At 41.6% G+C, this 14,595-nt stretch overlaps 1 protein-coding gene across 8 annotated transcripts in view; it reads left to right on the top strand.

Moving 5' to 3' along the window:
• The window catches only part of TENM2 (teneurin transmembrane protein 2), a 1,505,907-nt gene that overhangs the window by 1,438,782 nt on the left and 52,530 nt on the right, over window positions 1-14,595 (top strand). For all 8 annotated transcript variants that reach the window (XM_072824231.1, XM_072824230.1, XM_072824229.1 and 5 more), the window contains 4 exons: window positions 2,090-2,233; window positions 3,053-3,302; window positions 11,191-11,211; window positions 14,125-14,357. In XM_072824231.1, the coding sequence (XP_072680332.1) occupies window positions 2,090-2,233; window positions 3,053-3,302; window positions 11,191-11,211; window positions 14,125-14,357 (648 nt within the window). The remainder of the gene's footprint in view (window positions 1-2,089; window positions 2,234-3,052; window positions 3,303-11,190; window positions 11,212-14,124; window positions 14,358-14,595) is intronic.

Below are 14,595 nucleotides of genomic sequence, written 5' to 3'. Positions count from 1 at the left end.
ACTGATCTATGTGTCTGTTTTTATGCCCACCCCATACTGTTTTGACTACTATAGTTTTGTAATATAGTTTGAAATTAGGGAGTGTGATGCCTCTAGCTTTGTTTTTCTCAAAATAGTTTTGGCTACTTGGAGTCTTTTGCAGTTTCATAACATTTTTAAATTGTTCTATTTTTGTGTTTCTATTCTGTGCCCTTGGAATTTTGTTAGGAATTGCATTGAGCCCATAGATTACTTTGGATAGTGTGGACATTTTAATGATGATAATAACTCTAATCCATGAACACAGAATATCTTTCCATTTATTCATGTCTTCTGTTTCTTCCATCAATGTCTCTTACAGTTTTCAGCATATAGGTCTTTCACCTCCTTAGTTAAATTTATTCTTAGATACCTTGTTTTCCAATTTTTCTTTTTAATCAGGACAACTGGTTAGTTGGTACTTTCATCTGCCATCAGAGGCACCTAATGTCATCTTGTTTATCCTTTTGTAATTTTGGTAGCCATTGGTGCTCATTGCCTAGATCCATTAGGTCATTAGGGATTGCAAAGTCACATTTTAATTTTGTCATTGCTTCTCCATTTATTAGCTAGAATACTTTTATATATTTTCTCATTAACTACTTAGTTATTTGAGGTATAGGTCAAATAAGAAAAAAGGGACAAATGCTCAATTATTTCCCTTTATTTACTATTTTCAGTATAATAAATTGGTCCTCTAACATCCTCTAATGGTGGAAAATTAATTTTCTAATACCATTATGAACTCATAGAATAAAATGTACCTAGTATGTTTCAATCCATTGAAGTTATTATCTCTACTAATGGTCAAATTGTCCCATCTGTGGTCAGTGGAACACTCATCAAGCTGACTCCCATATTCTTTTGACATAACCCTAGTAGATTTTGATTTCTTCCTTGCTATCTCATATGATAAAATGGCCTAGTCTCATCTTATGCATTTCTTGCTCCAGCCATTTCTTCAAGGAGCCCTGCCTGATTTCCTTTTAATGAGAAATAATATGTCAAGGCCACAAGCCAGGCACTAACAATTCTCTCTGCTACTAGGTCGGCTATTGTTTCTTGGAATTTTCAGAGGACAAGTTAGGAATTATATGTGGGTTTTTTTTTTTAATAAAAAAATGTATCTTCCATTCATATCGACGCTCCTATATCTCAGGATTTAAAAGAAGCTGTGGAGAATCCCCAAAGGTGACACATGTAGTTAAGAATTTAATGTAGTACGAATACAAATAATAACAGGGCCTCATATTTCTAAAGCAATGCTGCAATTAAAAATGTATGGCATCTTGGCATTTTATCTCATTTATCCTTACCACATCTCTCTGAGAAATGGAGGTTTCACTTGCTCTGTGTTACACATGGGGAAAACAGAGCCATGAGGAAATGCGAGCTGGAGCAGAGTTAGAACTGAAGTCCCTCTTCTCCCACCTCCCTCTCCCATTTGTCCATGTGGCAAATGCAGGATTTTTACAGTCTTTGGATTCTGTTCCCCCACTGAATTGTCACATAATTGGCAGGCTTTGTCCCCATGCCTGCCTCTCCTGGCACTCTCTGGAATCCTGAGTGATCATACAAAGAGCCTTAACTTACACAAGCTGTTGCCTCCACAATCTCCTTATAAATGAGCCACCATGCTTCCATGGGCCTTCCTCCTAGTGAGTGAAAATAAATAACACAGAGTATAATAAATGCATGCCATGAACAGCAGGCTGAGAGAAACAGTCTCCTGTCCATCTCTAAAGGAGAGTTGTATTTCATTTTTAAATGATTCTTTTCCTCCTTCCACATCACTAGGGTCATTTTTGAAAGCCAGCTGTTCATTGGAAAAGTCTTTCTATCCCCACAGAGTACTACTGTGTAAAGTTTCAAGGCTGAGTTCAGCTTGAAATCTGAATTTAATATTGTGTGGAATCACAAGGAGAAAAGCAATCAACCCGCCTCCTTGAGTGAGTTTCTGGAAAGGAATCTGTATTACCATGAACATGTGTTTCTCATTCCAGCTGGAAAGCTCAGGAGTAATCAAGGAAACTCTCTTCTTCACTCTGCCCCACCCACTTTTATCTTTCAGTTTCTGTTGGGTTTGAATATGAGACCTGCCCCAGTCTAATCCTATGGGAAAAAAGGACAGCCCTCCTTCAAGGATTCGAGCTGGACCCTTCCAACCTCGGTGGCTGGTCTCTGGACAAACATCACATCCTCAATGTTAAAAGTGGTATGTAGGCACATTTCCTTTCCCAAATACAGCCTGGTCTCTCCTCTAGAACCTTCTCTGCAGTCTTGACATTTAAGTGGTAGCCTCTCTTCTTCCCTCAGCATTTTTCATCAAATGTCCAAAATACTCATAGGTTTTTTTCACCTTCTTTTATTTTTTTAAAAGGTTTTATTTATTTATTAGAGAGTGAGCAAGAGTGAGCATGAGCAGGGAGAGGGGCAGGGAAAGAAGCAGGCTCCCCACTGAGCAGGAAGCCCAATGTGAGGCTCAATCCCAGGATCCTGGGATCATGGTCTGAGCCAAAGGCAGATACTTAACTGACTGAGCCACTGAGGCACCTCATTCATTTTTTTTTTAAAGATGTATTTATTTATTTGAGAGCAAGCATGCTCAAGCATGGGGAGAGGGAAAGAATCTTAAGCAGCCTCCAAGCTGAGTGGGGAGCCCAACATGGGGCTCGAGCTGAGATCATGACCTGAGCCTAAATGAAGAGTTGGACACATAACTGACTGAGACACCCAGTGCCCCTCCACCTTCTCCTTTCAAATGTCAAAGAATGTTGAGCTGTTTTTTCCAGACTGTCTACCTTAGTGTACCTCACAATTCTTCTTCAGTTATCCCTATAAATGATATCTTAGCCTTTGGGGTCAGTGCCCCATTACAACTCTCTCAGCCTCCTGAGATAATAGGGGAATTCCCAAAAGGTCAAAGTTTCCTACTGTTTCTCTTCTCTCTACCACTGCCCCTCACCCTCCATAAGCCCATAGAAGTATCCTCCCCAGAGGGTTGCAGTGACTACCCTCATTTCCTTCCTCCCAGGAATCCTACACAAGGGCACTGGGGAGAACCAGTTCCTGACCCAGCAGCCTGCCATCATCACCAGCATCATGGGCAATGGCCGCCGCCGAAGCATTTCCTGTCCCAGTTGCAATGGCCTTGCAGAAGGCAACAAGCTGCTGGCCCCAGTAGCTCTGGCTGTTGGAATTGATGGGAGCCTCTTCGTTGGAGACTTCAATTACATCCGGCGTATCTTTCCCTCGCGAAATGTGACCAGCATTTTGGAGTTAAGGTAAGTGGCCACACAGCAAACCTTCCTTTGCTCTGTTGCTCCCATTGCTACCAAGCTTCGCTGGGTAAATTATGGATGCATTGGGAGTTCTCAAGAGAACACATATTCCATATAATGGGCTAAGCTTCAAAACCTAGGCCCAGAATCAAATAAAGATTGGGAAATGCTTTTTGAATCTATAAAAACACCACACACATATTTGATAAAATTGTTAACACCTGACAAAAACAAGGGTGAAAGTTTTAAGTCCTAGTGCTTGGGGTGGGACCCGAGCAGCTGTGTTTCGTAGAACCTCCACACAAGAATCTGATACATACCAAAGAAGCAAAGAACCACAACTTCAAGCTGTTCTTCTGTTTCAGTGGTTTCAAAAGTGACTCTTCCTAAAAATACAGATACCTAGAGCCCACCTCAGAGGCACTGATTCAGTAAGTCTAGAGAAGAGCCAAGGCATCTTTTCTCTTTGACGAGCTCTGTAGAAGATGGTGATATATGTCAGAGTTTGAGAACCACTAATGTTCATTTACTAATTCAAGTGATTCTATTGAGTGCCTCTATGCACTACTTTTCTATAAATTCTCTGGATCTTTGCCCATTCACTAGGATATGACTTAGAAGTGTTGCATAGGCCTTGCCAGGTAACTTCTGGCCACGGCTGGTAGATGCCTCCTGGTCATTGCTTGCTACTGAATCTGAAGTTCAGATTCCCCTGTTTGGACAAAAGTTCTTGTAAACCCTCTTCCCAGGAAAGCTGATTCCAAGCCCTTAAACCTAGATCTGTAAGTGAAGGGAGAAATGAAGTCTATCCCCTATACATAAGGGATAAAATACTTGGTGAATGTATACTGTGTGCCAGGGACTATCTGCTAAGGGAGGAGAGGATGAGAGGGAACAGGCAAAGCCCTAGGTGTTTTTGTGGTCTGACAGGGAACTTCAAATCATGTGGACAAATTAAAATAGTAGTAATAATAGCTTTAAGGAAAACATAATGGGGTAAAAATTAGGGACTGTGGTAGATATTGGGAGGGATAAGGAAGCTACATAAGATAAAGTAGTCAGAGAAACATTTCATACTATGACATTTGAGATGCCACTTGAATGATGAGGTCAGCCATGTGAAGATCTGAGGAAAAGTATTTGAGGCAAAGAGGTTGTGCAAAAGCCTTTATATCACCAGATAATCTGGTTTATTTAAAGGGTAGAAGCCCAATAAGGCTGGAGGAGGGTAGTGAGCTCAGGATAAAGTGTCTCATAGGAGGCCAGGAAAGTCACAAAACTTCACTGTTTTACTGACCTTGTTACAAAGTGTAAATTATATTCTTGCTACAATGGACAGCTACTAGAGGTTGAAGTAGGAAATGGAATGCAGTTGACATGATCTAATTTGCCTTTTTAAAAGATTATTTTGGGGACACCTGGGTGGTTCAGTGGTTGAGTGTCTGCCTTTGGCTCAGGTCATGATCCCAGGATCCTGGGATCAAGTCGCACATTACACTTCCTGTAGGGAGCCTGCTTCTCCCTCTGCCTGTGTCTCTGCCTCTCTCTGTGTCTCTCATGAATAAATAAAATCTTTTTTTTAAAAGATTATTTTAGCCATTGTGTTAATGAATGGACTGTAGGGGAACAAAAGTGGAGGCAGAGAAACCCATAGGGAAGCTGTAACAGTTGGCCAGGATTTGGGTGTAGACTAAGGTGGGGAGGAAGAAAGATAAGGTAGTATTCCAACTGGGAGATATTTTCAAAGTAAATGTTATGGGAATTATTGATGGATCAGGTGTAAGAAATGGAGAAAAGAAAGAAAAAAAAAAAAGGGTGATGACTAGGATTTTTGACCTGAGTACCTTTTGAAGTAGCCTCAGCTACCACACAAAGGACTTAGAGGAAGCCACAGGTTGCATTTGCCTTTTAGTGGCCCCTTCTATGAGAAAGATCAGTGAATGAAGCATCAGCTAGTGCTGCTGAGTATTCCTGGGAGCTGAGACTATGCCAAGCGCTGGAAGGGATGAGAAGGGTAGAGAGAGAAAACCTCAGCTCCACCCAAAGAAGGTAACAGAATTAGTGATCCAGTGGGCATTAACTGAGCATGATCTGAGTCAAGCATGTGCTGGGCTCTAAGGGTCTAGAAGGGGATGAAACAGACTCAAAGAGTACCCATGTGAGGGTGACAGATGGGCACTGGGCAAGGAGAGATAATTCAGGCTGAGTGTTCTAGAAGAACCAACAACCACCTAGCATAGAAACAAAGAAGGGGAGGCCATGGGGTAGACTAGGTGCTTATAATAATCAAAAGATGAACAATGAGAGGAGGAAGAGACAAAATACAAAAGGCTAGATAGTTCTCAAGCTGTCAAATTGATAATCAGGCAAACAACATTTCCTAGAGCTCCCCAACTAGATCCTCTTCTCAAGATGTTTATTTCCCTTTTTATCCTAGGAAAGTAGTCTTCTTAGGAATCCTGTGGGCAGTGGAGAGCCATGGAAGGGGGCGGGGAAAGAGGTGAAGGTAGCATTCTGCCTTTCCATGAAGGTTGCATCTCTTTTTTTAAGATTTTATTTATTTATTCATGAGAGAGAGAGAGAGAGAGGCAGGCAGAGACACAGGCAGAGGGAGAAGCAGGCTCTGTGCAGGGAGCCCAATGTGGGACTTGATCCCAGGCCTCCAGGATCACGCCCTGAGCCAAAGTCAGGTCCTCAACCACTGAGCCATTCAAGCGTCCCACTTTTTTTTTTTTTTTTACAAAAAAAAAGCGGGGGGCCATGTCTGGCCCTTACCTCTTTGTCACGGCTCTAGATGCCCAGAGCCAAATCAGCACTTGCCTGCTATATTCCCAGCTCCAAAAGATTCATGCTACTCCCTCTACTTAAATACTTTATCTGATATGCCTCTTCGTGTCCATCTTTAAAGCTTATTTTGAAGATCCCCCTCTTCCATGAAACCTGACCTCCCTAGCAGAAATAATTCTCACCTTCCTCTGGATCACTTAAACTCTAGTTTTCCACAAAAGTTGGCTCTATTTACTGCCTTGTTTTTCAGTTATTTCCATGTTTGAACTTCAGTAGTGCAGACACCTTTGCTATCTTTGCCCCTCAATGCCCAGGGCAGTGCCTGGTCCACACCAGGGGCTCAAGACACATTGCTTGAGTTAAAGGAGACACAGACCAGTCTGCCTTTTGTTGGAATTTCTCCTTTATTCCAGGTGTCTCAAGTCGTAGAGGCCACAATGTTAATGATAGGAGCTAAGGGCCCACATGGAGCAAGCCACACCACACCTACATGGTGACATGAAGGACAGCTGGAGGAAGTATAACTACCAATTTCCTTCAACAGCTGTGTGGTATGGTTTGGTTTGGTTTGGTTTTTTAAACTTTTTAACCACCCTTGACTCATTCTTGCTTTCATCAGCCAGGTATCCAGAGACGATTAGAAGTTAAGCTTTTACAAGAACACTGGTTTGATTTTTCTTTTCTTCCCACTACATACCTGAAAACAAAGGGCTGTCAATCCCCTCTCTTCAAAACAGTAACCAGCAGAGGGAGGGAGGAGGGGCAAGAGACCTGTTATGTCTTTTCTCCATTATGAGTTGGCAGCTGAATGATTTCGTTTCAGAAGTCAGTGCCCATCCTGATCTCACTTACCCACCTCAGAGCTGAGCCTCTGAATCAGAATTATATATAAATGCTCCCATAGTTCCTTCACTATGTCCTCTCTTCCTCCTTTCTTTGCCGGTCCAAAACATATAAGGGCAGAGTTCTACACACTTGGAAGACTTCCAATGTTAAAAAGAGTCTTCTACTTAGGTAAAAGGGTTATCATTTGTATGCTTCAGTTCCACCAGCATTCAAGACATTTTCAACACCCACTTCCTCAAAAATCTGATATCCCACCCTTTGCAGCCCATTTCCTTTCTTAAAACTATACCCTCTCCAGGTGATCCTTGGAAAACTCAAGCTTTATAGAGTACATTTGTCAGTCACTAACATCCTAGAATGAATTTCTGGCATAGGAAAATCTTTCCTTCCTCCTCAATTTGAGGACATCTTAGGGATTGGATCCCAATATAAGGCAATAAATTGTAAGGTATGGGATGGTGCCTCTCTGTCTTTTCTTAAGTTGGCCTCTTGTGCTAAACATAAGAATCTCACACTTCCCATAATGTTTGAATTCTAAAAAAAAATTATTTTTCAAATATAAAATACTACATACACACACACACACACACACTAAAACACATCCCCTAGCACTGGGTGTTATGCTATATGTTGGCAAATTGAATTCCAATAAACAACAACAACAACAACACATCCCCTGCTGAGATTCTGATGGTGCTGTTGAAGTAGGGCAACAGCAACATTGCTTCAGGGAAGATCTTCAGGGAAGAGAATTGTCCAGTCTAGACGTGTTAGTGCTGGAGAGGAAAGAGCCACAGGAGAGTGGGAGATTAGGAAGGAGGGCAAGGGGAGCAGAAGTTGGAAGAAAGCTTCACCAAAGCTTTGCCTGAGAATGTCCATGAGAACAGATCCTGCTTGATACCAGTAGAGAAGGTGAGGGAGGACTATATGGCTCTAGTTACAGAGAAAATGCTTTCCCTGTGTGGTCAGGGTATAAACACCAAGGTCAAGAGACAAAATGTAACACAGCAATCCTTCCTAGAATAACAATAGCAACAAGATCCCCATAAAATTTGGGCACTTCTTGGTACTGTTTTCAGAACTATCTTTTTAAGGTCCAAGTTGGGCCTGAATCTTAAATAATTTCAGAATGAAACTGAATATTATTCAGGATGAGAAAGAAACCAAAACAAATTACACATTTTGAAAAGCTGACAGCTAGTACAAACATCACAAAATCCAGATAAATTACCTAAATTTTTTTATTCATTAACTACTATTATTACACTTCCATGATACTTGTTTTCCTACACTTTTTGGCTGCATACTCTTCGATCATCTTTTAATATGACAGTGATTTTGTAATGTCATCTATAGAAAGAATAGAGCAATATTTTCTTCCCTCTAGGACAAATATAGTCAAAATCTGTTTCAGATTATTGATAAATTAGTAAATGTTGTTTCATGTTCACAACTGGATTACTGGTGATGTCATAAAAATTGTTAGAGTCCTAAAATTTAAGAAAACCTTATCAAGCTTCTTTCACAGTATTTCTGGGTATTTCAGGTTTCCTCGCACAGTGAATAAATAGTCTTTGAGTTGATACTCATTAACCAGCTTGTCATTGATGTCCTGGTAATAGTAAAATATTCTGTGTAAGTCTTTTAGGGCACTAGTGTGTGAGCTTCTGTAGAGCAGGTACCTTTGGCATCTTTTGCCCCTTGATGCCTAGGGCAGTGCCTGGTGCACACTGGGGGCTCAAGATACATTGCTCCAGTTAAAGGAGACACAGACCGGTATCCTGCCTTTTGTTGGAATTTGTCCTTGGTTCCATGTCTCTCAAGTTGTGGAGGCCATAACAGCAACAGAATGAGCTAGAGGCCCACTCAGAGCAAGCCACACCACATCCATTTGGTGACATTGGGCATTACACTTCCAGTAATAATGCTCGATAAATCTGCACGATGAGGTGGGAGTATACCTAAAAGCCCCTCCTATGCCAGAAGCACTAGCAATACTCTAACTAGACAGTGAAAGGACTCCTGAGCCATATAAGCATGTCCCCCTATGACTAAACTAAATTTATCCCAAGTAACTTCTCTTTTATTAGAACTCAAACGGAAAACCATGACCACTCCAATTCCACCCTACTCTGCGGCACGGAGAGAGTTGGAAAGGAAAGAGGCAGTAGTCTCAACTGATTGCAGCTTTGTGATTCTGAGCAGAACATGAGGGATTGGAACAAGTCCAAGCCATGATCTGCCCAGCACTAAGAGAAGCAGCCTCATTCTTTCCTTTTGTCACTCAAGAACCGATTTTCCCAGTCCTTACTCTCTCCGGGGCTGCCTACTAAGAATCAGCACTATGGAGAGGAGTATGTCATGTCTATATTTACTTGCTCCATTCACAACAAAGTGAGGAAGACAAATACACGTGCATAAATCACAAGACAGCCTGATGAGGGTTCTGCATGATAAACCGAGCATGCTTAGAGAGGCCCTGAAGGCCCCACAGAGGAATCATTGAACCTTCACAGTGTACAAAGCTGAGCCATCTCGATTCTTGAATCCAAAACATTACTTTGCCTTCAAAGGCTGCGCCTAAAGGATTTGCATTATTGAGCCATAGACAAAACCTAGCCCTGTCCTTTGTAAGTAACACACCAGTGCTAATCTACATAGACTGACTCAATGCCGTTGTTTTGGGTTGTTGGCTGCTAAGCACCCACCCTGCCAATGGTCCTGGACTGGAGTAGCAGTGACCTCAGCCTTTCTCCACAGCTCATATCCATATGATCATTTGGACTGTACCCTCTGTGACTTGGTCCCCTACTCCTGCCCTTCTTCTTTCCCCAGCATAGATATTATATTAATCAACTTAAAGCAGATGTTCTTAGGAAAGAAGTAGGTCAGGTCTGCAGACCCAAATCCCATCCAGTCTTTTCACAAAATCTTGACTAAAAAACTGGAATTGATATTGCAATAATTAAGAGCCAAATATGACTACCACTGGTGGCAGATAACATTTCACTTTCATTAAGCAATATAAAATAGACGCGAGAATTCCCGGCTGCCACCCTGACACACCAGGCTTTGCAGAATGAATCTTAAATTGCACCATGTCAGTCAGAGCTCAGGAGTTATCAGCATCATTTAATTAACTTTTTTTTTTTTAACGAAAACTAACACGTTGGAATAAAATATAAAAATGTAATCCCTGTGCAAACCCACTACTAATCATGGCCCCTGGCAGAGGCCTGGGCTGCACCTAAGCGGGAATCGTGGCATTGAACCCTCTATGTCCCTTCCCTGAAGCGTCCTCCCTCAGCCAAAAGGGAAAAAGGGGTTAGGAATTCCTTCCACTGTGGCCTAGAAGCCTCAGGAATGAGAAGCAGTCCTCTTTATTGAGGCCTTAGACTTTGTTCTCTTTGCCCTGATGTTATTAACTTCTTAGCCACTTTCCTGTTGAAATTGACATGATGTATTTTTGTTCCAAAAAAAAAAAAAAAAAATCCAGCAAAACTTTTACCACTTTTCAAAAAAATGAATGGTAACTGAAATCTTTGGCTCCAATTATGAGAGAATATTAATACCCATGAATTTCATGTATGGGTGTTATCTGTAAGAAAGAATGCATACTTGGGGTCCCACATATGCAAAATGAGATAGGGAGAGGGAAGGTGTCATAGGGCAGGGATAGGAAATGGTTGAGACTCTCAGGGTTCAACAGAATGTTTGCCAGACTGCAGATGGATTTGGGAAAAGGCTTTCTCGGGTGGTATTGACTCTACCCTGTAATGCACCAAAGGCAAATAGATGGCACAGGTGGCACCAGGTTCCCTCCCACACCCAAGACAGACATTACAAATGAGTCACAGCACTCTTTACTGCTGATCTTATATTGGGCTTCAGAATCCTTCTCCCGCCCTCCTAGCAGCCATTACTAGTCAATAGGTATTGGTACTCAGGAGATAACCTCTTTGCCATCCTTTCATTAGCCAGAAGACCTGTTTCACCTGTTGCCACCTGTGTGATGTGACAGTCACAAAGCTGGTCAGAGAATTCAAGCATTCTTGTCTAGATTTTTCAATGGCCTGGAGGAGTCCAAAATCAGAGGTACTTCCCAAGTAGTTGAGCCAGGAGCTGTCAGCTAGAAGGGGAAAAAAAAGACTGCCTTTTTGGGCCCTTTTATACAAGAAATGAAAATGTTGTGTTTGCTTTATCATCAATTCTTCAGCTAACTGTTTGTTCTTTTTCCTTCTGTTTTCTTTCTATAAAGAAATAAAGAGTTTAAACATAGGTAAGACAAAAAACTCTTTCCCGTATAATTTGATATGGTTCGTTTGCTTCCTTGTGTTTGCTTTTTGTTTTGTGCTCCTTGTGTAATGTTGTGTATTTTTATGTACCAAATATAGTAACTTTTTTATGTGCTAATTGTGTGTTGTGGATATGATAAGCTTTAGCAATTATGAAATGCAGTCAAAAAGCAACCAAATAAGCTGACAGTAATTAGAATTTCCGGGAGATGCAAGTGCAAGATAATGAACCCTCAGCGAACTTTTATCCCGACTGCTCAGTGCGGTCCATAATTGGGCTAAACAGTTGAGGCAAACTTCTGGCTTTTGTAAATGCTGGACTGGGTTCACAAAAGCTTTAATGAACTGGAAACGGGTCAAAAACTCATTTTCAACTCATTAATATTTTTTCCCCTGGATATATGGTCATTTAAGAAAAAAAACAGTTAATTGCCAATCTGCTGGTCAGAACAAATCCAACAGTCAGATGCATTGGGAATTTTCATGGAGTTAAATCACTTTTAAGTAGTATGAAGGGTATAAACCAAGTACTTTTTGTCTAAATAACCTTTGTCATTCAACTGCTCCAGGTTATCATTTAAAACCATATTGGTATAATTCACATATATAGTGTACAACAGGCATGCATAGTTACGCATAGGGCTCTGGGGAGCTTCCCATTACAAAGTTAGGAAAAACTCCAGGTTGCCCTAAAATGGAAGAAAAGTGACCCTTTTCTTTGGAAGAAGAGAGAAAAAGAAAACATATTTTAATATTCCAGGGAATGCTTCTTCTTACTTCTTGAAATGAAACATGAAAGGGGCTTCTTCCTGATGTTATGTGAGAATTAGACATAGAGTAGAGACAAGTTGTACAAGATCATCAAAGTCAGTAGAAAAGCTATGCATATGAACTCTTGGCCTCTTCCACCAGTACTCCCAAACTAGCTGCTTATAGACTGAGTCAAATAAAAAAAGGTAACAATGCCCTGGAAGGACACCCCCCATTCAAACTCACATATCCCATTTGACCTTCACCAGAGCCACAGATGTGGAAGCATGGCTGTCCATCTACCTGAGAGTCTTCAAGAATCTTGGTGGGAATGAATATGACACCATGGGGGAAGAATAAGACCCCAGCAAGAACTGACCCCACATACCCTCAAAAGTCTGCTCTTCTACCAGAATTTTTGAAAAGCCTCTTTGAATCGGGTTCCCTAGAAAGTCCAGAATTAATTATCTTGCTCATAGATAGGCACAGATGTGCAGTGCCCTGATCCTTCTGTTGATCACGCCAGCTACTATTCATTCAGTAACAAAGTACAGCATCTAATTAAAAAATGGCATGAAGTTTTCCCTTTCTGCCCTAATTTGTTTTGCATATGTGGATATTCTCTAAAGACTTAATAGCCAAAAAAAAAAAAAGAAAGGAAGGAAGAAGAAGGAAGGAAAGAAAAAGAACCTTGGTAGCCTACTCTTTTAAACTAGTTATCTAGGCTGGAATTTTAGAAAGACCTTGACTTCTAGTTCAATTATGTGTCTTAATAGCAACCTGAGGAGAAAGTGGAATTAAAGATGGTCTCGATTCACAAACTGTTCCTAAAATAGCTTCCTAGTTCTTTTCTTCCTTAAATCAGGGAAGAACCCAAATGGGGGTGTTTTAATTAGTAATTTAGCAGTTAATGTCTACAGGACAAATGCATCCAACACTATTGTCACCCTCACTTTTCCTTCACCTCTCCCATCCCTTTTCCTCCCGTAATTCCAAACTACAATGGAAAAATAACTGAAAAACAAGAGGCCTGTGCTCATTTTTGGCATGTGGCATCAAAACCTTATCTACCACACTAGGGCAGAGAGGCATTCAGTAGAGGTATCCTAGAGGCCGTGATTGTAACAACCAGTATAGGAATAGCATAAGCACCTATTCTGGTCTCAACCTCCAACAAGTAACAGACACTGCAAAGGGAAGAAACCGTAGGCTTTGAGCCAAAAGGGCATGAGCAATTATCTGATTTCTTCATTATCCAAATAAGCAATCTATGACCCAGAATGGCCAAAAGACTTAGCTCAGGTCACCAGCTGGGTCAGCCAGTGTTAAGTTTAGAGTTTCCCATGTCTTAGTCCTGTCCTAATCAGCAACACAGAGGGCAGCTAGATGCACGGCAGAGAAAGAGGTCCAGGTCTCTGAGGCTTAGTGCCTTTCAGTTACATTTCTCTCATACTAGGGTATTTCTCTCCTAGTGTGGCTTAGGGCCCTGGCAAATCTTGGTCTACATCTGTGACCTCACTATTACTCAAAATATAAAAACTGTATCTCCTCCCTCAGTAATCCAGATTCTGGGTGTGATACCAGCTAGACATCAAATTTACCCTCCCCCCTCCTCCAAAAGCCAACTTTATTCATATCCACACTGAGAAATAGTGGAAAAGATGTGAGGCTGAGGATTGGGGGTCTCTCAGGGAGCCCCCCAGTCTTAATGATCTAGTGGTACCCTGGAGGCATTGAGGAAGCATGAACTAAAAAGAAAACCTTGTCTCATGGAAGTGTTCCTCAATCCCACTTGAGAAACATATCAAACCCCTAGGGGGAAATAAAGACTGATACACACAAACACAAACACCAAAGCAGGACCAGAGTGGGACCTTTTGTACCAGCTAAATGAAGCAGTGGTGTTTTAGTACGATTGAAATGATAAACTCTCTGCATAGCTTGAGAAGCTTAGGTCCAATTAGAAGTCACTAGCTAAGAGCCATGATATGTTGGAACACTCAGCTGTTATGTTAGATTCTTTCCAGTTCAATAAAGTGGAAAGACACTAGAAATGGTTAGAGTCTTGCAGGATTTTTGTCACCTCTTTGATCAAGTAGACCAGCTGCATAGCCCCCTTCTCATTTCTCTTTGTGCTTCTTCTAAAGCAACAATCCAGCACACAAGTACTATTTGGCAGTAGACCCCGTGTCCGGCTCTCTCTATGTGTCTGACACCAACAGTCGGCGAATCTACCGAGTCAAGTCTTTGAGCGGTGCTAAGGACCTGGCTGGGAATTCAGAAGTGGTGGCAGGGACTGGAGAGCAATGTTTGCCCTTTGATGAAGCCCGCTGTGGAGATGGAGGGAAGGCTGTGGATGCCACCCTGATGAGCCCTCGAGGTAAAGGCTACAAAGGAAGAAAGCCCCCTCCCCCAGAAGAAGCTTGCCACAAGCTTGGCTTTCTTCTTAACTGGAAGTGAACTAAGCCCAGGCAGTCCCAAATACAGCTTTCTCTACAATGGTTTAACTCTGATAGGTTTCTTTGGTGTGTGGGTGTTTAAAAAAAAAAATGTGTTTATCCAAGGTAAACTTCATCACCCACATAGACAACAAATGGAAAATGGGGTGGGTTGCTCCA

This window comes from Canis lupus, chromosome 4, assembly GCF_048164855.1.
Source record: "Canis lupus baileyi chromosome 4, mCanLup2.hap1, whole genome shotgun sequence".
In the NCBI taxonomy this organism is placed as follows: Eukaryota; Metazoa; Chordata; class Mammalia; order Carnivora; family Canidae; genus Canis; species Canis lupus.
Note: the sequence above shows the minus strand (reverse complement) of the source record. Positions and strands in the feature narration are given on the sequence as shown.